The 22,297-nt window shown below is 55.9% G+C and overlaps 10 protein-coding genes across 10 annotated transcripts; 5 read left to right on the top strand and 5 right to left on the bottom strand.

The window, feature by feature from the left end:
* Positions 1–149: 149 nt before the first annotated feature.
* Positions 150–1,246, top strand: V1518DRAFT_374574 (Alpha/Beta hydrolase protein; the record flags this gene model as incomplete). Its single annotated transcript, XM_066901466.1, has 2 exons — positions 150–428; positions 482–1,246. The coding sequence occupies 2 exons, from the start codon at positions 150–152 to the stop codon at positions 1,244–1,246; spliced, it is 1,044 nt and encodes a 347-aa protein (XP_066759054.1).
* Positions 1,247–1,350: 104 nt separating this feature from the next.
* Positions 1,351–2,366, bottom strand: V1518DRAFT_417841 (uncharacterized protein). The gene has a single exon (XM_066904407.1). The coding sequence runs from the start codon at positions 2,303–2,305 to the stop codon at positions 1,436–1,438; it is 870 nt and encodes a 289-aa protein (XP_066759053.1). The 5' UTR covers positions 2,306–2,366; the 3' UTR covers positions 1,351–1,435.
* A 221-nt stretch (positions 2,367–2,587) lies between these two features.
* On the top strand, positions 2,588–4,159 carry V1518DRAFT_417840 (Thiolase, N-terminal domain-containing protein). The gene has a single exon (XM_066904406.1). The coding sequence runs from the start codon at positions 2,706–2,708 to the stop codon at positions 3,945–3,947; it is 1,242 nt and encodes a 413-aa protein (XP_066759052.1). The 5' UTR covers positions 2,588–2,705; the 3' UTR covers positions 3,948–4,159.
* V1518DRAFT_427805 (uncharacterized protein) lies at positions 4,090–5,418 on the bottom strand (the record flags this gene model as incomplete). Its single annotated transcript, XM_066906060.1, has 2 exons — positions 4,090–4,895; positions 5,205–5,418. 2 exons carry the CDS (start codon positions 5,416–5,418, stop codon positions 4,090–4,092), a joined length of 1,020 nt encoding a protein of 339 aa, XP_066759051.1.
* V1518DRAFT_294996 (uncharacterized protein) lies at positions 5,282–6,570 on the top strand. The gene has a single exon (XM_066901087.1). It carries the CDS (start codon positions 5,430–5,432, stop codon positions 6,291–6,293), a length of 864 nt encoding a protein of 287 aa, XP_066759050.1. The 5' UTR covers positions 5,282–5,429; the 3' UTR covers positions 6,294–6,570.
* Positions 6,571–6,846: 276 nt separating this feature from the next.
* On the top strand, positions 6,847–8,235 carry V1518DRAFT_427804 (uncharacterized protein; the record flags this gene model as incomplete). The annotated part of the gene is made up of 2 exons (XM_066906059.1): positions 6,847–7,861; positions 7,910–8,235. 2 exons carry the CDS (start codon positions 6,847–6,849, stop codon positions 8,233–8,235), a joined length of 1,341 nt encoding a protein of 446 aa, XP_066759049.1.
* Positions 8,236–8,791: 556 nt separating this feature from the next.
* Positions 8,792–9,147, top strand: V1518DRAFT_427803 (uncharacterized protein; the record flags this gene model as incomplete). The annotated part of the gene is made up of 3 exons (XM_066906058.1): positions 8,792–8,894; positions 8,961–9,034; positions 9,112–9,147. 3 exons carry the CDS (start codon positions 8,792–8,794, stop codon positions 9,145–9,147), a joined length of 213 nt encoding a protein of 70 aa, XP_066759048.1.
* A 200-nt stretch (positions 9,148–9,347) lies between these two features.
* V1518DRAFT_417833 (WD40-repeat-containing domain protein) lies at positions 9,348–12,313 on the bottom strand. The gene is made up of 5 exons (XM_066904405.1): positions 11,591–12,313; positions 11,159–11,250; positions 10,983–11,099; positions 9,765–10,931; positions 9,348–9,706 (listed from the first exon to the last, which is right to left on the bottom strand). The coding sequence occupies exons 1-5, from the start codon at positions 12,204–12,206 to the stop codon at positions 9,638–9,640; spliced, it is 2,061 nt and encodes a 686-aa protein (XP_066759047.1). The 5' UTR covers positions 12,207–12,313; the 3' UTR covers positions 9,348–9,637.
* Positions 12,314–14,132: 1,819 nt separating this feature from the next.
* Positions 14,133–15,225, bottom strand: V1518DRAFT_294907 (uncharacterized protein). Its single transcript, XM_066901086.1, has 2 exons — positions 14,470–15,225; positions 14,133–14,413 (listed from the first exon to the last, which is right to left on the bottom strand). The coding sequence occupies exon 1, from the start codon at positions 15,133–15,135 to the stop codon at positions 14,494–14,496; it is 642 nt and encodes a 213-aa protein (XP_066759046.1). The 5' UTR covers positions 15,136–15,225; the 3' UTR covers positions 14,133–14,413; positions 14,470–14,493.
* A 2,891-nt stretch (positions 15,226–18,116) lies between these two features.
* On the bottom strand, positions 18,117–21,080 carry V1518DRAFT_417824 (uncharacterized protein). The gene is made up of 2 exons (XM_066904404.1): positions 20,078–21,080; positions 18,117–20,027 (listed from the first exon to the last, which is right to left on the bottom strand). The coding sequence occupies exons 1-2, from the start codon at positions 21,038–21,040 to the stop codon at positions 18,312–18,314; spliced, it is 2,679 nt and encodes an 892-aa protein (XP_066759045.1). The 5' UTR covers positions 21,041–21,080; the 3' UTR covers positions 18,117–18,311.
* Between the last annotated feature and the right edge of the window lie 1,217 nt (positions 21,081–22,297).

Raw genomic sequence — 22,297 nt, 5'->3', positions numbered from 1 at the left:
TCCATTTCCCGATAAGCGGCGGGGAAGGCAGCAGGAGCACGCCCGCGGCTACGTACGCGCCGGGGTTCACGCTGCGGCATGTGTTCCACCACGGTACGGGAGAGGACCACCCTAAGTTGCATCTGCGGCAGGATTTCCCGCCGAGCTACATGCCGTCGTCAGGGCAGCGCTCGTTCACGGTGAAGTCTGAGCCCAAGCGGGTGATGCGGATGAGTCAGCGGGATCCGGACTTTATGGAGTCGTACATCAAGTACGCGGGATCGAAGGGTGCGGTGGCGATTGACTTCGACTGGCAGGCGCAGGAGATTTTGGTGCCGAATATCACGGACAGAGATACGCTGGTCGAGTTTGCGAAGGTCACGGCGGACGCGTACGTGGACGACCCGGATGGGGGCGAGTGGCTCGATGTTGGCATTCCCTACAATGAGGTGTGTATGGGTACTTGTCGTGAGTTTAGGACAGTGAGTGCTAACGTGTACAGAGCGGCGGCTTCGGCTGGGACTCGAACGGGCTGCGAGGACACATTTTCGCTGACGAAACAAACGCGACGATAATCATTGCCATCAAGGGAACCAGTGCGGCTCTCTTCCACAGCGATGGCGATACCGTGTCGAGCGACAAGGTCAACGACAACCTGCTTTTCTCGTGCTGCTGCGCCCGCATCAGCTACATGTGGAGCACGGTGTGCGACTGCTACCAGAAGTCGTACACCTGCAGCCAGTCGTGCCTCGAGGGCGCGCTCTACTCGGAGGACCGGTACTACCGCGCCATGCTGGACATGTACCGGAACGTGACGTCGTTGTACCCGAAGGCCAATATCTGGGCGACAGGTCACTCCCTCGGCGGCGCGATGAGCGCGCTGCTTGGCCGGACATACGGGCTGCCGACCATCGCATTCGAAGCGCCCGGCGAGCAACTCGCCGCCAAGCGCCTGCACCTGCCGTTCCCGCCGGTGCCTGCGAGCGAGGGCACGCTGTGGCACATCGGCAACACGGCGGACCCGATCTACATGGGCATCTGCAACGGGCCCACGTCCGTGTGCTGGCTCGGCGGGTACGCGATGGAGACGCAGTGCCACACGGGGCTGGAGTGCACGTACGACACCGTCGCGGAGCGCAAGTGGCACATCTCGATCTCGAACCACCGAATACGGCCGATCATCGACATGATGCTGTCGTACGACTCAGCACCGCAGTGCGTGGCGCCGGTGGACTGCCAGGACTGCTACGATTGGAACTTTGTCTAGACTGTCTATGTATCTGCATTTTGTTTACTTCTTCGTTTGTGGGTATGGAGTGTGCTGTGGTTGTTTCGGGGGGGCGGGAGCGCGCTGGGGAGCACTGCATTTGATTTTGGTTTGTAACCGGAGATCTCTCCCGCGAGGGGGGCGGACCGGACGCTAGTTTTAATGAATTGTTTGACTAGTACACTGTGTCTACTCTTGTAGCAGCTCCTTGATCTCTTCCTTCTGGGACTCGGCGCTCCAGTCCGGGCGGAGCATCTCGTAGCCGGTCGTGGTGCGGGAGTACGTGATCCCGCCGAGGCGCGACACCGGCTGCAGGACGGCGGGATCGATGATGTTTTTGGCGTCGTTGATGGCGTCGTCGCGCACGTGGAAGTTGACGCCTTCGCAGATGCAGAGCGTGCCGGTGGCCTTGCCCGAGGAGGGCGAGATCCACTCGTGCGAGTGCAGCAGCTTGGCCTCCACCGAGAACGCGGACTCGGCGACGTGCTCGGGCGCCACCTTCGACGACTTCAGCGGCGTCAGCCCGCACAGCTTCCACTCGTCGACGCCGGGCGGCGAGTTGATGGACGTGAAGTTCGCGGCCTCGACGAACCACTCCGAGATGACGTTGATGGTCAGCTCGCCGGTCTCCAGCACGTTGCGCGCCGTGTCCTTGGGGTTCCCCTTGCCGCCGGAAAAGCCGAGGCAGAAGATCGGCGGGTCGTGGTTGACGATCGTCATGTACGAGAACGTCGCGAGGTTGCGCGTGCCGTCCCTCGCGACCGTGGAGACGAAGCCGATGGGCCGCGGAATGATGCCCGAGATCAGCAGCTTGTAGTTGTCCACGGGGCTGCGCCCCGCCCCGTACGGGTCGATCTCGATCTTGCTGTGCGCTTTCCACCCGTCGTCGTTGGCGCCGGAGCCGGGCGTCCACTCGACCTTGGGCCGCTGCGTGTAGTGCCACGTCTCCTGCCCCTCCCACGGCGCGCGCGCGCGCTCGACGGCCCCGAAGTCCCCGTGCGGGTTGCGCTTGATCTGGCTCTCGAGACCGAACCGGCCGGCTTCCGCGCTGGCGGCCATGGCGGACGTGCTGAAGCGGCGGGCGATGCGACGGGCCAGGCCGTGTGGTGCGCGGACGGCCATTTAAGGCCGGCGCGCGCGCTGCGCGCGCCGCCCTTTTTGGGCGGGGCTGCCGAAGCGGCGCTCCGGGCTGCCGGGAAAACGCTGCTCCGCGCGCAAGCAATGCGGGGTTCGGATGTCCGGCCCCGCCGCGCGCCGCGCATCGGGCTAGGGTTCGCGAGCCGCAGCGGGGACGCATTACCCGACGCGTGCTGCCAGATGCGCGTACTGGCCGGACCCGCATCCGCGTCTCGGCCCCGCCCTGGCCTGGCCTGGGGACTTAAAGCGTCGCGCGCGCCGGGGAGCGGGCGCCGTGCTCGTGGTGCTCCGTGTCGCGCCTCTCCACGCACTGTCCTCCAGCATGGCCTCTCGCGGGCTCGCGAACGTCCTGGCGAAGAACGCCCACGACGTCGTCATCCTGTCCGCGCTGCGCACGCCGTTCACCAAGGCCCTGCGCGGCGGGCTCGCAAACATGTACCCGGAGGAGCTGCTTGCAGCGGTGCTCGGCGCCACGCTCGCACGGACCGGGATCGCGCCGGAGAAGGTCGAGGACATCCTGACGGGCGCGGTGCTGCAGACACTCGGCGGGCAGAAGGCAAGCGCGACCGCGATCAAGAAGGTGGGGTTCCCGTACACCACGACGTCGGGCACGGTGAACCGGCAGTGCTCGTCGTCGGCGCAGGCGCTGTCCTTTCTGGCCGGGGCGATCCGCAGCGGCGCCGTCGGCGCGGGAATCGCAGCCGGGGTGGAGTCGATGAGCAAGGACTACTTCCCGCACCGCGGCATCCCGACGCGCGTCTCGCCGCTGCTGGTGGGCGAGCCCGGCGAGGCGCAGGACGTGCTGATGCCGATGGGGATCACGTCGGAAAACGTGGCGTCGGAGTACGGCATCCTTCGCGCCGACCAGGACGAGTTTGCGGCCGCGTCGCACACGAAGGCCGCGGCGTCGTGGGCGAGCGGACATTTCGACCAGGAGGTGGTGCCGGTCACGGCGCGCAGGGTGTACAACGAGAAGAAGGGCGAAGCGCCGCCTGCGTCCGGAGAGACGGAGTGGGTCGGTGTCGCCGCGGACGACGGCGTGCGCGCGGGCACGACCAAGGAGAGCCTGGGCAAGCTGAAGCCCGTGTTCTCTGACGACGGCGCGACCACGGCGGGCAACTCCTCGCAGATCTCGGACGGCGCGTCCGCGGTGCTCGTCACCACGCGCGCGATGGCGGACTCGCTCGGCATCGCGCCGATTGGAAAGTTCGTGGGCTCTGTGACCGCCGGCGTGCCCGCGCGCATCATGGGCATCGCGCCCAGCGTCGCCGTGCCGAAGCTGCTCGAGCTCTACGGGCTCGACAAGGACGACATCGACATCTACGAGCTCAACGAGGCGTTCGCGTCCCAGTCGCTCTACTGCATCACCAAGCTCGGCATCGACCCCGCAAAGGTCAACCCCTTTGGCGGCGCCATCGCCATCGGCCACCCGCTCGGCGCGACCGGCGGCCGCTGCGTCGCCACCGTTCTCAACGGACTCGCTGCCACCGGCGGCAAGCTCGGCGTGGTCTCCATGTGCGCCTCCACCGGACAGGGCTATGCGGGCCTGTTTGTCCGCGAATAGTGGACCTGCATCGTGCCGGCATCGATGATGCCTCATATCAAATCCATTTGTCGTCGCTCGCATATGTACAGTAGTCAAAGTCCCAGAAACAAAACATAAACGCAAATGTCGCCAACCCCATTCTATAGCTGTGCATACACGCTCACAGGTGGATGCCCTCGTAAAAGTAGATCACCGCAAACACCAAAAACGCAACGCCGCCGCTCACGGTGATTGTGCGCAGCGAGATCTTGGACGCGAGCAGCTTGCCGCCGAGCACCGCCGCCAGCGTGCACAGGCCGTGGCCCACGATCGCGCCGACGATGACGAACCAGTAGTCCTGGCCCGCCGCCATCGCGATAGTCGCGATCTGCGAGCGGTCGCCCCACTCGCCCAGAAACGTCATGACAAAGGTCTGGATCCAGATCGGCGACAGAAACAGCGCAAACAGGTTGAACAAGCCGTCCCACTTGCGCACGCGCTTCTCGCTCGGCACGCCGGCCACGCCTTCCTCGAGCGCGCTGGAGCGCTTCTCGAAGTCCCCGGCCTTGAGCTCCTCCTCGACCTCGTGCATCTCGTCCTCGACACCCGCGTCCTTATCCATGTGCAAGCCCTCGTTGAGCAGCTTGGCGCCAAACACCACGAACAGCACCGCGGCAATGTAGGACGTGTACTTTTTGGGAATGAGTTGCGGCACGGCGTGGCCGAGCAGTGCGGACAGCACGGTCATGACCGCGAGCGAGATGAACGCGGCCGAAAACACAGTCATCCGAGAGTTCTTCATCGCCATGATGGCCGCAATGAGGAACGTCTTGTCGCCGATCTCGGAGAAGATGATCATCATGAACGACATGGCGAACGAGCGATACGCCGCCATGATCGTGTCGGCGGACGTGCCGAAGGCATTGGCGATCGCCGGCGACATAGCTACGATGGCGCGCTCCATTTCCTCGGGGGTTGCGTCTGCGTCTGTCAGTGTCAGCGGCGGAGAGAAGAGACGGAGCAGCAGAAGAACGAGATAGAGCAGATGGAAGGGACACCGCAGAGCATGGAGATAGTCAACAGCACGGGCAGTGCAAGTGACAAATGCACATGCCACGACTGGTCAGCAAGACGGCTGGTTGGTCAATCGCAGCGCGGCGTCCAATCCAGGGCCCGGCGCACATCACCTAGCTGTATGCGGGGGAGAGGGAGGGGATTGCAGTGAAGAAGGGTGCGGTGCAGCGCTGAGACAGCGCGCACGAGCAAACAGACGGCTATCGCAGAAAAAGCACACACCTGAACCGGAACCGCGCTCGAGCGGCGAGCCCTCCGAGCTGTCGAGGCGCGGCACGGGGGCAGACGCGAAGCTGCTGGCGTCATCGCGGCGGTCGAGCGCGCGCGCGCGCAGCAGCAGCGGCCGCGCGCCAGGGAGCGCGTCCGGCCGCGACGCCGCGGCAGCGGCAGTGGCCGCGAGCAGCGCGGCGACGGGGAGATAGGCGAAGGCTCGCATTGTCGGTGGGGATGCGGTGGACGGCGATGGTTGGGGCTAGGACGGACGGACGGCGAAGGAGGGGCGGACGGCGGCGGTGTTTTTGGTGGGGCTTTTTTCTGCCAGCGCCTTTCCACGGTGCATTGGGTTCCGCGCAGCCATTTCGCGCGTCCACGCGCCGCCCTCCGCCGTCCTCACTGGCCCTTCTCACCGCCCGCCGCCATCGCGCCCAGCACCTCCTAGCCCGCCAGCGTGCCCACGTGTCCTCGCGAATGTCGTGGCGCGCAGGGCCCTGCGCTGAACCTGCGCCCGCGCGCCATGCCCGCGCCGTTTGCTTGCTGCCCCCACGTGCCGCCAGCTCCGACTCTCGTGTCCTCTCCGGCGCGCCGCTGGAACCGGCACGGCGCCGCGGACCCGTCTATCTGATCGTCGGCCCTCGGGCCAGTTGCTTGTCCTGCCGCGGCTGCGTCGCCCAGGCTCAACGTCGAGGCAGACCGTCCTCGCCTGCGCCCGTCGTGGGGGCGCAGTGCGTTCGTCTGCATTCGGCATGGGCGACGTCGCCAGATGTCCAGCCGCAGCACGTGCGGCGGTGCCGCTGCCCTGGGTCTGATCTGAAAATCCCCGCGTCCGACACGTCCGGGCTGTTCGATATCGCAGCCAAGAGCAGATTCCTCTCGCAGAGAAGAGGAGGCGCTGACAGTAGAGCAGCCGACGCGAGGTGGCGTGCGCGTGTCTTGTATAGACGCCCTCAGACGGCCGCAGCCTGCAGGACTCTCGGCTGCGCGACGTGCTTGTCGCCTCGAGAAGCCAGCCATCCCGCCAATCACCGCCGCCGCCTGATCAAGTCCGCGGCAGCCAGTCGCACGAGCACTTGCCGTTGTGGGCGCAATAGCTAGTCAGGGCAGCGTCGCGAGTGCACCGTATCGCTGCTGTGTGCGCGCGGCTGTGCCTTCGCGCGCGCTTGCATTCTACACACAGCAGGCCCGGTACCGCGCCTGTCGCGGTCGCGGCTCGGTCGTCTATAAATTGCAGTCTCGGGAGGCTCAGACAGACGCTGTATGACTGGCTCGATCGACGGATTTGCGGAGCTGGGTGGCTGGCTTGTAGATTGTAGCTCCCGGGCTTGACGTCGAGGACTGTCTGATCACAGAAGATGGCGCACCGACTTTCATACATGGTTCGATTTAGCTTTTGTAGATCGACCCTGACTGCCATCGCCTCCACCCTCCGCATACGCGCTTTCTCCTGTCTTGCCTCTCCCCCTTCTCTTTCTCCTCTTCCTCTCCATTGCATACCTGCTGGCTCTCTATCACCCCCCGATATGCATCGAGGTCGCTAAACAACCGCTCGCTGCGACTTCTTCCCAGCACATCTTGAACGAAACTGCACCCGAACGCACGCATGCATTCTGCATCACACCAATATTAACGACCCTTGCTTCTGGGCATAATGAACACCAACGACTCACCATGCTTCGCCGTCGGACCGACCGCCTACGGCGGCCGTGGCTGCTACGCGACCCGTGACATTCCCGCGGGGACCGTAGTCCACATCGCGCGCTCCCCTGCCACCGCCGTCGTCTTTCGCGATTTCCGGAAGGAAGCCTGCGCTTTCTGCTTTTGCTATGATCTCGGGCGGTCTATGAAGGTGCGCATGCTCCCGCCGACGCGCCAATCGACTTCGCCGTCGACACGCAGTTCAGTCTCGTCGCCGTTCGCCGGCGCGGGTCTGTGGTTCTGCAGCGAACGGTGCAGGGACCGCTGGCTCGCGGAGGAAGACGGACCGGCGGGTGAACTCAGCACGGTGCTCGAGGCCATCGAGACCGCCGTCACGCATGCGCGCAAGAAGATGCAACAAACTGGCTCGTCGGCTGAATACGACGTCGATTTCGTCCCCGAGAGTTTTGACGCCGGCAACGATGACGACGGGTATGGCGACGATGATAACTACGAGGATGATGACAACGCGGGGTGCAATTCAGCAGACCCTGAGGACCTCGACGAGATTTGGAACGCCATGGCGCGTCTTCTCGACACGGACGCGACAAGGGTACTCAAGAACCCAGTCGCGAACCCCCATATCAAGCTCCGCGTGCTCGCGCTCGACGACGTCGAATACGACTCTGCGCGCCTCGTCGCCACCGCCATCGTTCACCGCTACCTCGAAGACTCAAAGACGCAAACACGACCCGAATTTTCGTGGAACGCGCTAATGCAGCTTGAGAGCCACGAGGCTGATTTGCTGGGACGTTTACCGTCTCTTCTCGAAGCACACGTGCGCGTGTTTTTCTTCTTGCGAATCGTTATGCCGCCGGTGTATCTACCCTTTGTCACGCCCGACGCGGTCCGCGCCGTACTTGGACGCGAGTCCGCGAACGCCTTCGGCATATGGCAACTCCCGCTCGACATCGAAAGCGAGTGTCTTGGTTCCTCTATTTTCCCCTCTGCATCTTTTTTCAACCACAGTACGTTCTACACTTTCTTGTCATGTCTGCCTTTGCTGATCATTCTAGGCTGCGACGCAAATATATCCAAACGTCGCGACGGACGACAAATGGTCTTTACGGCCACCCGTCCTGTCGCGGCGGGCGAGGAGCTTAATATAAGCTACGGCATGCTCGACAGCACCGATGTCCGCGCGCGCAGACGGCTGCTTCGACGACAGTGGTACTTCTCCTGTGGCTGCGCGCGTTGCACCCGCGAGCTTCACGAGTTCACAGCGGCAGCGGCGGCGTCGTCACCGGCCTCGGAGACGCTGTCAATTGCATCAGCGCCATCAGCGTTTTCATCGCCTCTGGCGGAGGAGAAGGACGCAGACTCGGCATTTACCAAGCCGTGAGCATCTTCTGTTACTACCTTGGAATTTTTGCACTTTGGGTATTTTTGGCTTTTGATCATTATCACACCGATCAAAAGATCGTCGTTTGACAATGCATTACGATTAAAAAAACACAGCCACTGGTAAAGGCTATGATTACAATGAACTATGACGATGAGAGGATTTTTGGAAACACAGAGAGTGTCATGATTACGCGTTTCAGATGTCTTTGGATTTTGTTGACGTCCCTTTGTTTTGAATTCGTTTTGTAAAATATCATGTTACACACATACATGTACAATTTCCATCTCTGCTTTACTGCACAGTAGGCCGCATTACCGTCCCTTCGTTCAGTGCCGCCTGCTGGTACAGCGCGCCCAGGCGTCGCGCAAATTCCTTGCACAAGCCCCACGATTAACCCTAACCCTCGAGACCGACGACGTTCTCGCCGCCCGACGACGACGACGACGACGACGACGATTTGACTTTCCAGGAGAGTTCCACTGGACACCTTGCTTCTTCGCACAAGCACACCACACACAGGTACACATACTCTACCATACCACCGCACACGACAATGTCCTCCGAGTCTGCCGTCATTAAGCTCGCCGAGTATCCGCAGGAGTTTTTCAAGGACGGGTCCGCATTCATCAAGCGCTGCGCGAAGCCCAACAAGAAGGGTACGACAGCAGCACTATTAACACAATCTTCATCGGTGTTTTGGTAACTGACAGCCTGCATGGTAGAGTACCTACGCATTGTGCAGATCGTCGGTATGGGATTTATCGTGATGGGAACGATTGGGTATATCGTCAAGCTTGTGAGTACACCTACGAGGAGAGGTCGGAGCCTATCTGGGAAATAGGATTCGTGATTGCTAATATGGACGTTGTATAGGTCCATATTCCGATCAGACACTTGATCACCGTCTAAAACGGCTGCTCAGACTGATCATTTCTCTGCTTGGCTCCGCTCTTCATTCCACGATACACTTGCACACCCTGTCTTCACGCCGCGCCTCATCCGCTTCTATCCTACCCCTTACGCTACCTCTCAATAACGAATCTCAACATATCTACCCACTCGTGTTGCTCGCACAAGTGTCTTGTATCATGCTAGCGCGCTAGCGCCCATTCGTACTCTTTGTTTTTGTATTCTCTTTCGTCCGTGCCTGGCCGCACTTGTACAATAACAGACCTAGCGTGCATCATTTTTATATTATAAGCGTGTGCTGTACATGCAACGCAAGACGCGGTCGTCAAAATTACCAAAATAAAAAGCAAGCGCAAGCAAGGAACTGTCCATGTTGAAACAAAAAATACCAGCAGATGCACCTGACAATCACCAGTCATCAATCACTTTGCTCCTCCAGCGCCTTCCACGTCCCCAGCCCGTATCACGCTTCCTTTATCGATGGACGTATTCATAATGGCACAACATGCTTAACTCGTGCTCGTCGACCGTCTTGTTCACGAAGATCGCCTTCGAGACTCTATCAAAGGGTTAGCACAACATCTACAGCTAGCAAGAAATCAACATGAACTACCCACCTCGTCAGCCTCGGCATGCCACTCATGCAACTGCACTCTGCCCTCATCATCCGCATACGGCTTCCACGACGACGTCGCAATGATTGGCAGATGCGGATGCCATGACGCGTCACGCACGCACGCAGCCATGCTATGTCGATACCGCGGGTTGATCATCTCCGCGTCCTGCGCCGCCACGTCAATCACCTTCGCGACCCGTCCGTCGAGTGACCAGATATGCACTTTCCCATCGGACGAGCCCGAGTATAGGTATTGCCCGCCCGCGACATCAGCAGGAGCAAAGTGGCAGCGAATCAGCGTCTGCAGAACCTCATGGCCGTAGTACGACATGACGCTCACGTCGTTCGGGTCGCTCAGACCGATTTGGCCGGGGAAGCTTTGGTATCGGTAGTCAAACATGTTGCCGCGACTCCGGCGGTCGATCTCCGAGAACCGATCTCGCGATACGAGCTTGCGGATATCCCAGAGCTTCATGGCCTGATCTTTGCCGTTCGAAATCAGATACCGACCGTCGCGTTTCGAGTCCACATAAGTGATACCCTCAACGTGGCCCGGAAGCACGCCGGCCTCGGTCTCCGAGGTCATACTCCGTCGGTCCCAGATCTTGATCAATTTGTCGTCCGAGCCCGAGTACAGGATGTTGCCGGACTCGTCGCCAAAACTGACGGCATTGACGTCGTTCGTATGACCCTCGAGCCTCAGCACTACTTTCTGCGCTTCGATGTCGTACACATACAGGCTATTGTCATTTGAGCCTGCCACGATCTCCCGCCCGTCGGCCGAGAACCGGATCGACCAGATCCCAAAGCTGCGATACGGCCGCGGAAACGCGTTCGCCGTCGGCGAGTTGAAGTTCAGCGCCACCTCCGTGTCGGGATCGTCTGGTGACGTGCTCGCAAGGTACACGACTGGCGTAATTGAACTGTACGCGATCTTCCGGTTGTCACGCGACAACGATGCGTCCGTGATCGTCCACTGTGCGGTCGTAAGCCGGACGGTCTTATACAGCTTCCATGGGAACTTGTGCGACGTGTCGTACAGCCTGATCTTGAAATCATGGGCCGACGTTGCGGTGAAGAAGAATGTTCCGTCTTCGGAGAACTGTCCGCTGTACGTGCGCGCCAGGTACCGCAGATATTTGGGCGATGTGGTATTTGGAATCATGTTCTGTATGATTGTATTAGACGACGGTCACAATCAATAGGTGATCCTGCTTACCTGGCTGAAAACCGACGTCGGATATGCCTTGTAAGAAATCTCGCGCCGGAATAGCTTGTCACCGGTCGTGTGAGGGTATTTTCGCCGACTTTTCATTTGACTCTCTCTCGCCTCGGTCTGCAGGCGCGTCAGTGGTGACTGTTCATCCACATATCCGCTCATTAGGAGATACATACATATCCAAACTCGCCATTGTTCGCTAACTCCTCGCCGACGGGGTTGGGCTCCAGATTCTGTGGTGGTGGTAACACTGCACGCCTCGGTTGCACTTGAAGCAAAAGGCCAAAATAGTCAGCAAACGACATCATGAATGACAAAAGACAAAAGAGACAAAACGCCAGATCCCCTGCCGGCTCCCAGATAACCACTATGTAAACTCCGCGTTTAGTACTCCGCTAGATCCGCTGCGTTAAGCCAGAATCGCTGACTGCGCATAACAACAAACATCCACGATCAAAAACCTGCGCCCACCCTAAACAAGCGACTGAACACCAGATAAACAGCAATACAAGGGTGGACGAATAGCGGAGCTGGTTATCAGGAGAGAGGCGTGCGTATCCGGGGAAGGCGATAAGCCAACAAGAGGAGAGTTTAGGGTTGCAACTTACATCCGCGTGCGCGCCTGGTGCCCACACCGAGCAACAAGTTTAGCATCTCGTTCTCCCTGTCATCGTCATCGTCGTCATCGTCGTAATCCTCGTCCCCTTCTTCGTCAATGTCGTCAATGTCATCGACGTCGTCTTGGTCGCCGTACCCGAACTCAAAGTCGTAGTCGTCCGTCAGCACTATGTCCTGATCCCCCCCTTCACCCACATAGTAGTCCTCGTCCGAATCGTATTCGTCCATGATCCCAGGAACGTGTGAAGGTATGGGACTTCTCTGCAGATATGTCTCCATGTCTCGTATGCTCACTAACCTCGCACTGTTTGGGTTTCCGGAAACCACAGCTTGGTCCTCGTCCAAGTCCATGTCGCCGTCCTCATTCTCTTCCGCGTACTCCTCATCCTCGTCTTCGTTCTCCTCATCGTCATCGACATCTCCATCGTCTTCGTAGTCGCTGTCCTCCTCGTCTGGCAGATGGTCGATGTAAATCATGTGCGACCTCTCAGTTGTGACGCCCGCCGCCGCCGCCGACGACGCAGCTCCGGACTCGGCAGCCCCATCGGACGCGCCAGATCCGCACGCATCATCGAAAGGCTCCTCAATTGCGCTCGGCGTACTCATTCTGATGCTTATAGACTAGAACTGAGGTTCGCAATCGTGCGGGCTGGCCGTTGTGATGAAGCAATGTGCGAGCGGGTGTGTGTAGGTTGCTCGCCCAAGGCAGCGACTTGCTCCGTGACTTCGAGAGCGTGACTCGCCCCGTCGTGCACATGCTGAACTTCTCCGCCACGCGCATTGAACTTCTCTTCCTTCGCGCATCCACTCCCTATATAATTGATATTTCTTCTTATGGAATCTCTAATATATCGTGTATACGTCTCTTAGCATAACCCAGGTGATGGCGATATGGGATCGTTGTTACATGTGACTCCACGAAGCGCGTTATAGCATTGAATATCCTCTGCACTACCCTTCCTACTTCGCTGGTTCTGCTCGTTTTCACACCTGCTACTAGTTGTGAGACTACTATTGCAACGTATATGCTATACTGTCGCTGACTTGGATTATCTTGGTTTCCCGTAGTGAGGACACAATCACTTCTCCGTTCCAGCCATGTTCTCATCACGCCTGACCATGCATACCAGAGGTCGTGGAGACAACATATCAAGCTGCGGCAGGTGTTTGATTTTGGAAATTTCGACTGACCTGCAGCCAACCCTGACACGCTGTGGCACTTCCTCTTTCGACTTGGACAATTCCACCAGGAAACATGTACTCTGTTGAATTGGCTCTTCTGTCGGAAAACTTATCTAAGTCACGTTGCGTAAAATGTGATCAGCTTTCCACTTCCTGTAATCTTCGCAGGGTTTGAAGATTCGTCAATGCTCTTCATGAGTTTAGCTAGTTGTTGCTCTATTTGTCTCTGCTTCAGACATAGGCGGAATGTTCTTGACCGACCAGTCTGGTAGAAGTGCTACGCTAGTCAAACTAGTCAATTCATTTCATCGTAGCGAGTTGGCAATGACTCTCTCAACGGGTTTTCTAAGTAATATCCGTAACTATTTTAGCATAACAATCTCGAAATGGCATAATCAGCGCGTCTTGAAATTGTGACGTATCTGATTTTAAACCTTTTTTTATTGTTGCGCGTTGCAATGACTTGCCACTTCATGATTTAGCTAGTCATGTTTGCGAAATGATAGCTTGAACCGATCACGATAGGCGCTAGATCCAGTATATATGCCGGCGACTAACCCGATTAGGTTTCATAAATCGCACATCAATATAGCTACTTCTAACCTCAGCATGTTATTCCCAGTGTGATTAGCAGATAAGCGCGACCTCCAACCAGTATGGTCTTCATCGACTTATTCAGTCCGTAAAACCCTAACCTGCAACACATTAAAGTCTCTCAGGCTGTCAGGAAGACCCTATCCCCTGACGGTGAGCACAGGCCGCATTTTAATCGAAGAAGTTTAGGCAAAGAATCTGGGGTTTGAACTGCACACTGGTGTCTCAGAGATTTTTATGTAGACAGATCGACCTGGCGTGTGGTATGACACAAATTAACGTCAGTACAGCCGGTAAATGTAGGCTAAAGCCAGATATATAATCTTAGCAAGTTAGATGACCATCAATGCAGAGCTATGAACCAGCAGAGTTTGTTCTCGCAGCATATGCTGAATCGATTTGCAGTCCTGATCAACGATACATCAGTTGCACTCTTTAAGACTAACATCATTGATTTTATTCGTACTTGAACCCCACAAATTATGAACGAACTCCTTAACAAATATAAACTGCATTCCAAAGTACACGCACCCTATTACAATATAAATAAGTCCATCCCAAACATTTTAACGCCATATCTTGTCCTGCTTCTTGTCAGTTTAGTGATATGCCATTGTTTCGTGCGCAGCATACGACCGTGAAAAGCGATATTCAACCACCACACACCGTTTCCACTGCTTGTTCTCGATAGACTCGGTATCAGCGATCAACGGCAACGACAACGAAGACATTGCAGCTGTGATAGCTGTGCTGACCGTTAGTTAGTAAGCAGCGTGCTTATCTAGTAGTAAAATCCACGTTGAAGGCATCCGCAATCGCGTATAAAGCGTATGAATAGGAAGATATTCCGTTGTCAATCCCCTGCCTCCGGGCAGTGACGGTTTTGTGACTTTTCTCATGTGTCAACCTCCCTTGTCTGCGGCAGCCTTCCGGTGCTGTTGCGCTAGCCATCAATCGGCTTGCACCACTCGCAAAAATTGTCCTTCCGCGATGCTTGATCCCGTTTCTGTTACACTTCGTTCCATCTGCTGTTCTCCCTTTTGCTCATTTACTATGCCGTTCAAACACCTTCACCCATGATTCGCTGATATACTTTTGTAGATATACTTCAGTAATCTCACTCACAACAAGAGCTACAGTATATCCCAGCACTGGCTAAGAAGTCTTCGCGCTGCTCCCTGATCTGTCCGTCCGATTCGTAGTATTCGTCGTTCGAGTAGAGACTATCGTCCATCATATTCTCCTCTTCATCCACAGTGTTTCCTTTGCTGTCGTACTTCTGTTCTTTCTCATCGTCCTCCGCCATTTGTTCGTCCTCTTCAGTTGTGTCATCGTAATAGTCTTCGTAGTCCTCATCATCGGTAGATACACCATCCCAGAATTCATAGTTAGATGAGGAGGTTGTCTCGGCAGCGTCTTCGTCGTCCGGAAGACACCCGACGCTAACCTCGAAGCACAACTCCACAGGCCCGTCCTTCAGTACAGCTGGTTCTTCGGTGGCCAAAGCACTGTCCTTCGGAGCGAATACGTGTGCAATGTCGCCGTTCTTGCCGGTACTTGAAGGAGAGCTCACCATTTTGTTTTTCGTGTGAAGTTGTAAAGGAATAGGAGTCTTGTAGGTGAGTGCTGCCGTGTTGGAGTGGTAATATATGGTGAGTAGAAGGTGAAAGAGCGTCTTGCAGGGGACACTGGCCAGCCAGTTGGCTTGAATTTGAGGTCTCTTCTGAACGCGGACGGACAGGTAAGGAGCACGCCGCATTTGGCGCGGTTGTCTTGGCTCTGACGTCAGTCCTCGCTTAAGGAACTCGCCGTTGTCCCCCTGCTTTCCTATATGCGGTACGCCATACTCTATCGTAGTTTACTTTACATATTGTACCGGCCACAACGTAATGCACTGTCGCGCGAGACGTGGAACGACCGTTCTGATCGCGGCTGTGATGTGGGTGATCTTGAACTTGCTCCCCCCCTTCCACAGGTAGTCCGCGCGACTCAATCCTCTTCCAGTGGCTGTCGAACTCGATATCGCGAGCTCTAAGCAGCGGTATTTGAAAGCAGAACTGCCTTTTGATGCCAAATATTGCTACTCTGTTTGCGGATTACCGCTTAATCATTCCAGAGCAACCATAACCATCCGTCCATGGTGGATATCGTGTCGCACGCGCGTTTGCTTTGTCTTGCCAACTTAACCTTGAAGTTAGCCATCGGGTTGTCACGTCGCAAACAGTGCTCCCGTGAGTTGATGGCGCATTGCCACAAGTTTGATCCAATTCTCTGACATTGTCAAGTCTGGAAGAACAAGAATTTACACATACTGTTTAGTGAGCTCGCCGTATTCTCGTCGACTAGTGGTACCGAAATCCTGTCAAAGCTGCTAGCGCGCTGAATCTTAATGAGTATCATCGTGGGACCGCGCGGAGAACATTGTTGCCGTGGTTTCTGCGATTCCAATTAATATGACAATTGACGCTACAGGACTTTTTTTACACTTGTGATGCTACTTCCACGGGAGAAGTGATCGGTCTGTTATGACGGTATTCTTCGAACAGCGTTATCCATTGATTCATGATCGTGAGATCCCTTCGAGATATTATTGACGTTATTCCATGATTCCTGTTAGCACGGCGAATGGATGAGAAGGGAAGCCGGTTATACGCGGCGTGATACTCCGGCGGGAGTAGCGTCCGATCAATAACATCCTAAAGAGGATGTTGATACACCGATTCGTAACCTTTGTTCTCGTGAGACACCTTCGAAACATTATTGCCGCGGTTTCTGTATGAGTTCTATTAACACGCTGCGCGAGTGATCGGCAGATACTTGGTATGCGCCTTGACGGCCGGCAGGACTGCTGTTGGATCATGCCTGCTCAGAGTTAGGTTCGAGAGAGCGGTGTGGTTCGTTTGCGCAGATGCTCGTCTGTCAGTGGGTGGATGGCTGGTAGATTGCTGTGTGGAGAAGATGGATGGAGGTAGAGAGGAAAGCAATGCGAAGGAAAAACACGCGAAGAGGTCTACGGACTGGTAAGTAAGCGGGCACGCTGCGGTTTGTTTACATCACATCGTAGCAGCTAACCACTCAACCAGCACGCGTCAAGATGCGTCCACTCTGCAGATTTTTATCTTATCTTTTCAATTTAGATAGTATAAGACAGTGAAGAATGATTTGATGGCTTAGATGTGGATGCGATTTGCGTTGAGTGGGCTGGCTGAGTTATGATCGTGTGACGCGTACAGTGTGTAATACAGAAGCAGTTTCGTGCGACATAACCCCTGAACCAGGAGATGTAGGTTACACAGTCAAAGGCTATTTCCCTAAACTTGCACTTGATCCATTCCATGGGACTGTAAGCTATGAAACCGTCGTCGCAACGAGAGAATCGCCTCACAACATGTGAAGCCCTGGGCGCCCGTGCAGCTCCGATGCAGGACTTCTTCGCGCTCAGGAACGGCGCGATATCAACGAAGACCCGATTTCCAACGCGTGCTGTTGGTCAAATTAGCCATTTTGGCCTCGCCCTGCTTCTCTTTCTACTCACCGCTCAAAAATGAGTGTCGTCCTGGCTTGCATTATTTTGTCGTTTCGCTTGCACCTCTTTTCGCTCGCTCGCTCACCTGGCACTAACAACAGGTTCAGTTATCGAATCAGCTAATTTGTTGCGATGCACACCGTCAAACAAGTCACGTCATAAGTTCAGTCGCACCAAGCTCGAATCAAGTCGTATCAAACGAAGACACAGGAATCAAAACGGATCAGAACGAGAGACGCGAACATCCATCGTCCCGTATTGTACAAAACCAGGAGCCCGTCTTAGTTAAAATCGACACATTGTCATCCAACGAGTAGCACCTTCGTTTCCTTCATTTGAGTAAGCTGAGAGGCACTCAGATTCACCATTAACTCGATTTCGCACTATTCGCAACTCCAACCCAATAACGTCAACGGTCATACAACCCATTCCATACTTTCTGAGCCTCGCATGATCATGATAGCGACCACCGCGTCTACGAAATTGTTCAGTCAGCAGCAGTTAATGGACACCAACTAAAGTGATTCTTTGCGGGGCCTGTTCACGTTTGGCATGGTGATGTGTGAGACAGCTGCCGAATCGAAGGAAATAGGAGTTGATGCAACACTACCATCTAGGATAATCGTACAGTACACAAATAACCCCAAAAATAGTGCAGCATGAATGAAAATTTCGATTTCGAGATATTGGTACGATCCAGAATTCACCATGCCGGTCCGCTTCCGTGTTTTTATCATGATGGCATGTCGCTCGCACAGCAAGACGGGAATACACAAAACTGAAATTCTTTGCTTTTCTTTTGTAAACGAAGACTAGTGTTCTATGAGAACGCCACCATTACAACGTCCCAAGAAGGCTATGAGACTAATCGTTTCGAACTGCACTCCTGAGACCGTTTATAAACCTCACTGAACCAACCGAGTCTAAAATATCTCACCTCCATATATCGGCTCGATGAATTACCGTCCGTTCTTTCCCCCTCCTCCCCGGCTGCCGGAGTCTCTCGGCCAGCGGCAGGGCAAGAGGACCGTGAGGACGCCTTGCAGCGGCTGCAGCGAATAACAGCTCAGTCACAAACCCTAACCAGAAATCCGCTATCCCGTTCCAGCGCGGCTCCCATCCTTTCCCCCCTGAGCGCGCACATGCAAGTCATTTAAATTTTCGCGCAGATCCTCCCTGACCTCTCGTGTCGCGCGCGCTGACCAGCTCTGAAACTCGATACGACCCTGCTAATCACTGCCACGCGCCTGAAACTAACTTTGTTTGTAGATCAATTGTCATGATTATTATGCAGCGTATATCACTTTACATGCATTCAGCCTGCCAGGCACAGAAACACAAAAAAAACCAACCATCACCTTGAAGCGCATCAAAGGAGCAGAAATCATTACTTCCGGAAAAACCGATTATTACACAAATGCATATACCAATGAGCCCATCTTTAAAATATTTTGCTCCGCTCCCAGTCCCATACTGTTCGTGACCGACAATGTCGTCGTGTCTGCGCCTGCGGACGACGCGGATGCATCGGTTCCAGGCTCCTGCTTCTCGGTGGGCTTCTCAATTCCGGTAGCGCTATCGACGTTGCATGCGTCTGCAACAGCCCTCAGTGCGTACATCAACGGGTCCTTCATTGCGAGTTCGCGGCGCTTGCGTTCATCATCCTCCATCGCGGCACGCTGCCGCGCATGCGCCTCGTCGAGCGCCGCCTTTTGCTGCTGCTGCACCAGCGTCTGCGCTGATTGCACCGCAGCACCGTGTTGCATTCCGCTCGAGCTACCACGGCCACGTTGCTGCTGCTGCCCGGTCACTGGTGACTGCAGAGAACCCGGTTGCCCCTTCACCAGCGGTGTACTGGCCTGCACTGGTTTTGGAGTCTCGACTTTTTCCTTTTTGAGCGGCGGCTCCTCGCCAGTCGGAGTACCGGCCGCGCCTGCTTTAGCGATACCGCGCTTGCGGTTCTGTGGGATTTTCAAGTGCGCCAAATCCATCTGGTTTGCCATTGCCGTGTAGATCGGCACGCCTTGCGGACTAACTGCAGAAAGGTTCGGCGGGACGACAGTTGTGACATTCGGTCCGCCAACGGAAACACCAGGAGCAATGACGGGACTAACTGCCAAGCCAGACTTGCCGACTCCAACAACTGTTCTCGTCTGGACCGGTAACGGTGCGGGAATATTCGGGCGCTGGATAACAGGAATCATGTTCTGGTTGACTGTACTCCTGATGTTCGCGCCGGACGTGATAGCAGCCGCAGTCTGTCCCGCCGTGCCGACAATCGCCTGCGCTTGTGCTGCCGCGACTGCCATCGCAGATACAGTACCTTGCTGGGAACCTCGACCTCGAGCAGCCGTTTGCGATGCCATCGCGCGTTGCTGCGCTTGTTGTTGGGCGTTCATGGGAAGTTGCACCTGCTTCTGCGGCACACTGTCGGGTATCACGATAGGGTTGCCGAATTGCTGCGCATTGCCGCTTTGTGCTTGCTGCTGCACCTGCTGCTGTTGCGGCACGAGCTGCTGCTGCATACCCTGCTGTGCCTGCGCACCCTGCTGTGCCTGCGCTTGCTGCTGCGCCCATGCACGCTGTTGTTGCTGCTGCTTCTGTTGCTGCTGCTGTTGAAGCAACTGCTGCTGCTGTCGCTGCTGTAACGATAGCGCCTGAGGCTTCTGCTGTCGTGCCGCAAGCATGCTGGCTTGATCGAACGGCATTTGCTGTACTCCTGGAGGAACCGCGTTCGGAACCGGGCCAACCTTGCGCTGCTGTGAACCGTCCTGCTGCGCTTGTGGCGGCTGGACCTGCGGCTGGACTTGCTGCAAGTTCTGAAACTGCTGCTGCGCAGGCAACGGCTGCATACCACTACCCATCTGCTGGCCCTGAGACAACATCTGTCCGTGCGCGGCCGCCATGTTTTGCATCCGGATCTGCGGGGAACCAGCGGCTTGCTGCTGCTGTTGTTGTTGTTGTACTCGTACACCCTGCTGGCTACCGGGCGGTCCTTTATTTTGCAGGTTGCGCATCATGTTGAAGACCATAATGAGCTCCTTCTGAAATGTTGAGATCCCGGCAGGGTCAAAGTAGAAAATTCCTTGTGGCAGAGCGGCAAGCTGCTCGCTGTATGATACTTGCTATATCAACGGTTAGTATAGACCCATAACAACATTAACAAGCAACGTACCATTGTAATCAATTTCTTGGTGATCTGATCTTTTCGGAAATTCGCGTGAGTGTACTGAATAAGACGCTCTAGTTGCTTACATGCTTCTTGGATCTTCTCAACTTCTTGTTGCACCGTCTTCTGCTCTTCAACTGTTAACTGAAGCGGTGCTGGATGTCTGCCGCGGCGAACTTCGTCGTACATTTCAATCAACGCCTGCTGCTGTTCTCTGCCGTAGTTGGGACGCACAATTTCGCCTGTATTGGCGTTCTGCGCAGTCTGCTGTTGCTGGAGTTGTCCCGGTTGTACAGAAGTCGGCTGCTGCGCGCCCTGCTGGGGCATCAGAACCTGGTTTCCTTGAGGAAGTGGCATCATGCCGGGTTGCATTCCCGACTGTTGCACAAGCTGCGGCTGCATGGTCGGCGTAGATTGTTGTACACCAACAGCCTTTTGCTGCTGTGATTGTTGCTGTTGTTGCTGCATCCGTAGAGCTTGAGCTTGAACCTGGGCAAATTGTTGCGGTGTCGCATTCTGCTGGCCAGCCGTGAGAACCTGATTACCGCGATGTGGCGAAGTCTGCAAAAACTGCTGAGACTGGGCTTGAAGATTCATATTTTGCATGACAGGCGTGGTCGCTTGCTTCGTGGCCGGATATTGGTGATGCGGCATGGTCATTGAGGCTTGCTGGTTCATAACCGGCTGCTGCTGCTGCTGGACAGGAATGGCTTGCGAAATTGGCTGCGCGTTCATCATTCCGCGCATCGCGGCCGGGGATCCATCCATTTTCACGTTCTGACGAGGAATTCCTTGTTGCTGTTGCGCCTGCAGTTGCTGTTGTCGAATATGTTGCAGTTGCTGTTGCATCATCTGGGGGCTCGTCTTCGTGAGATCAACGGTCTTCAACTGCTGCTGCTGCTGCTGCTGCTGTTGTTGTTGTAACGCCATCTGTCTCGCCGCTTGCTGCGCTTGATGAACTTGCTGCATCTGTTGCTGTTGCTGTTGCTGCTGTTGCTGTTGCTGTTGCTGTTGCTGTTGCTGTTGCTGTTGCTGTTGCTGTTGCTGTTGTTGCTGTTGCTGTTGCTGCTGTTGCTGTTGCTGCTGTTGCTGCTGTTGTTGCTGTTGTTGCTGAATATTGTTCTGCGCCATATCGTTGATAGACTGCGACGGCCCGCCCTGCATTTGCTGCTTCGCCGAAATTTGCTGCTGCTTCTGGGCTCGTTGCTCGCGATTTTTGTATGCATTCAGCAACACGTTCTCATGATGCGTCTTGAAGTTTATTATTGGCTTCAGATAATCGCGGGAAAGAGAGCCGTTCTCCACCTGGTTCAGAGCCTGTTCCCAGGTAATCACACCTTCGGGCAAAGTAGGCAGCATCTTGAGGTAGATGTCCGGAATCCGCAAACTTGTGACGTATTTTCTGATTTTGTCCGATGTGAGATCAACTAGCTGCTGTTGCTGTGACGGCGGCTGAACTGGCTGGTTCTGCTGGGGTTGGTTCTGCTGCACAGGCATCTGCACAGGCTGCATGACGACATTCTGATTCCCTTGCGGCATGGTCTGCAGTTGTGGTTGCGGTTGCTGGGGCTGCTGCAGTCCCATCGGAACACCCTGCTGCATCTGCCCTGCGCGTTGTCCATCCTGAAATGCTTGCTGCTGACCCGACTGTTGTTGCAGCATTTGCTGTAGATTGTTAACCGCCTGATTGAGGTTCGACCGTCCCTGCTGCTGCATCATCGAACTGTTTATGCCCTGCTGTTGGGCTTGCTGCGCTGCTTGTTGTTGCTGACGAAGTATAGACTGGTACATTTGTGTTTGCGCCGGTGTCAAGTTAAAGCCGACAGGAGGAGGAGCATTCACGTCGCCGGCGCGCCCTTGCTGCAGCTGTGGGCTTGTGTTCACGTCCTGAGCTTGCGGAGGCTGCTGTGGCTGCTGCGGTTGAGGAATCTTAGTCGGAGGCTGCGGCTGAGGCTGCTGCTGTATCTGCGGATTGGACTGGTCAGCGGCATTCTGTTGTTGCTGCTGCTGTCCCTGCTGTCTTGCGAGCTGATACAACGCGCTGTTCGCTTGACTTTGCTGATTTCGACTCCGCTGGACCTGCGCAAGCACCACTTGAAACTGCTCCATTTGCTGGAGCTGCTGCGGATTGGGATTCGGCAGCGCGCGCAGGCGCTTGTACTGAGCGGAGATAGCCATCAGCTGATTCGGCGAAATACGTTGGGCAATGTTTTGTGGTATCTGAGG

The sequence above is a fragment of the Limtongia smithiae genome, assembly GCF_038497785.1.
Source record: "Limtongia smithiae strain NRRL Y-17922 unplaced genomic scaffold V1518scaffold_7, whole genome shotgun sequence".
NCBI lineage: Eukaryota > Fungi > Ascomycota > Lipomycetes > Lipomycetales > Lipomycetaceae > Limtongia > Limtongia smithiae.
Note: the sequence above shows the minus strand (reverse complement) of the source record. Positions and strands in the feature narration are given on the sequence as shown.

What these genes read in the sequence shown, in the direction of transcription:
- V1518DRAFT_417833 (XM_066904405.1), bottom strand. Translation starts at nt 12,206, where the DNA reads ATGAGTACGCCGAGCGCAATTGAGGAGCCTTTCGATGATGCGTGCGGA. An exon ending in CACCAGGCGCGCACGCGGAT is followed by an intron (nt 11,251 to 11,590) that starts GTAAGTTGCAAC and finishes TTTTGCTTCAAG; the next exon opens with TGCAACCGAGGCGTGCAGTG. An exon ending in GGCATGCCGAGGCTGACGAG is followed by an intron (nt 9,707 to 9,764) that starts GTGGGTAGTTCA and finishes ACCCTTTGATAG; the next exon opens with AGTCTCGAAGGCGATCTTCG.
- V1518DRAFT_417841 (XM_066904407.1), bottom strand. Translation starts at nt 2,305, where the DNA reads ATGGCCGCCAGCGCGGAAGCCGGCCGGTTCGGTCTCGAGAGCCAGATC.
- V1518DRAFT_417840 (XM_066904406.1), top strand. Translation starts at nt 2,706, where the DNA reads ATGGCCTCTCGCGGGCTCGCGAACGTCCTGGCGAAGAACGCCCACGAC.
- V1518DRAFT_294996 (XM_066901087.1), top strand. Translation starts at nt 5,430, where the DNA reads ATGCGGTGGACGGCGATGGTTGGGGCTAGGACGGACGGACGGCGAAGG.
- V1518DRAFT_294907 (XM_066901086.1), bottom strand. Translation starts at nt 15,135, where the DNA reads ATGCGGCGTGCTCCTTACCTGTCCGTCCGCGTTCAGAAGAGACCTCAA.
- V1518DRAFT_417824 (XM_066904404.1), bottom strand. Translation starts at nt 21,040, where the DNA reads ATGCAGCAAGTTCATCAAGCGCAGCAAGCGGCGAGACAGATGGCGTTA. An exon ending in CCAAGAAATTGATTACAATG is followed by an intron (nt 20,028 to 20,077) that starts GTACGTTGCTTG and finishes CCGTTGATATAG; the next exon opens with CAAGTATCATACAGCGAGCA.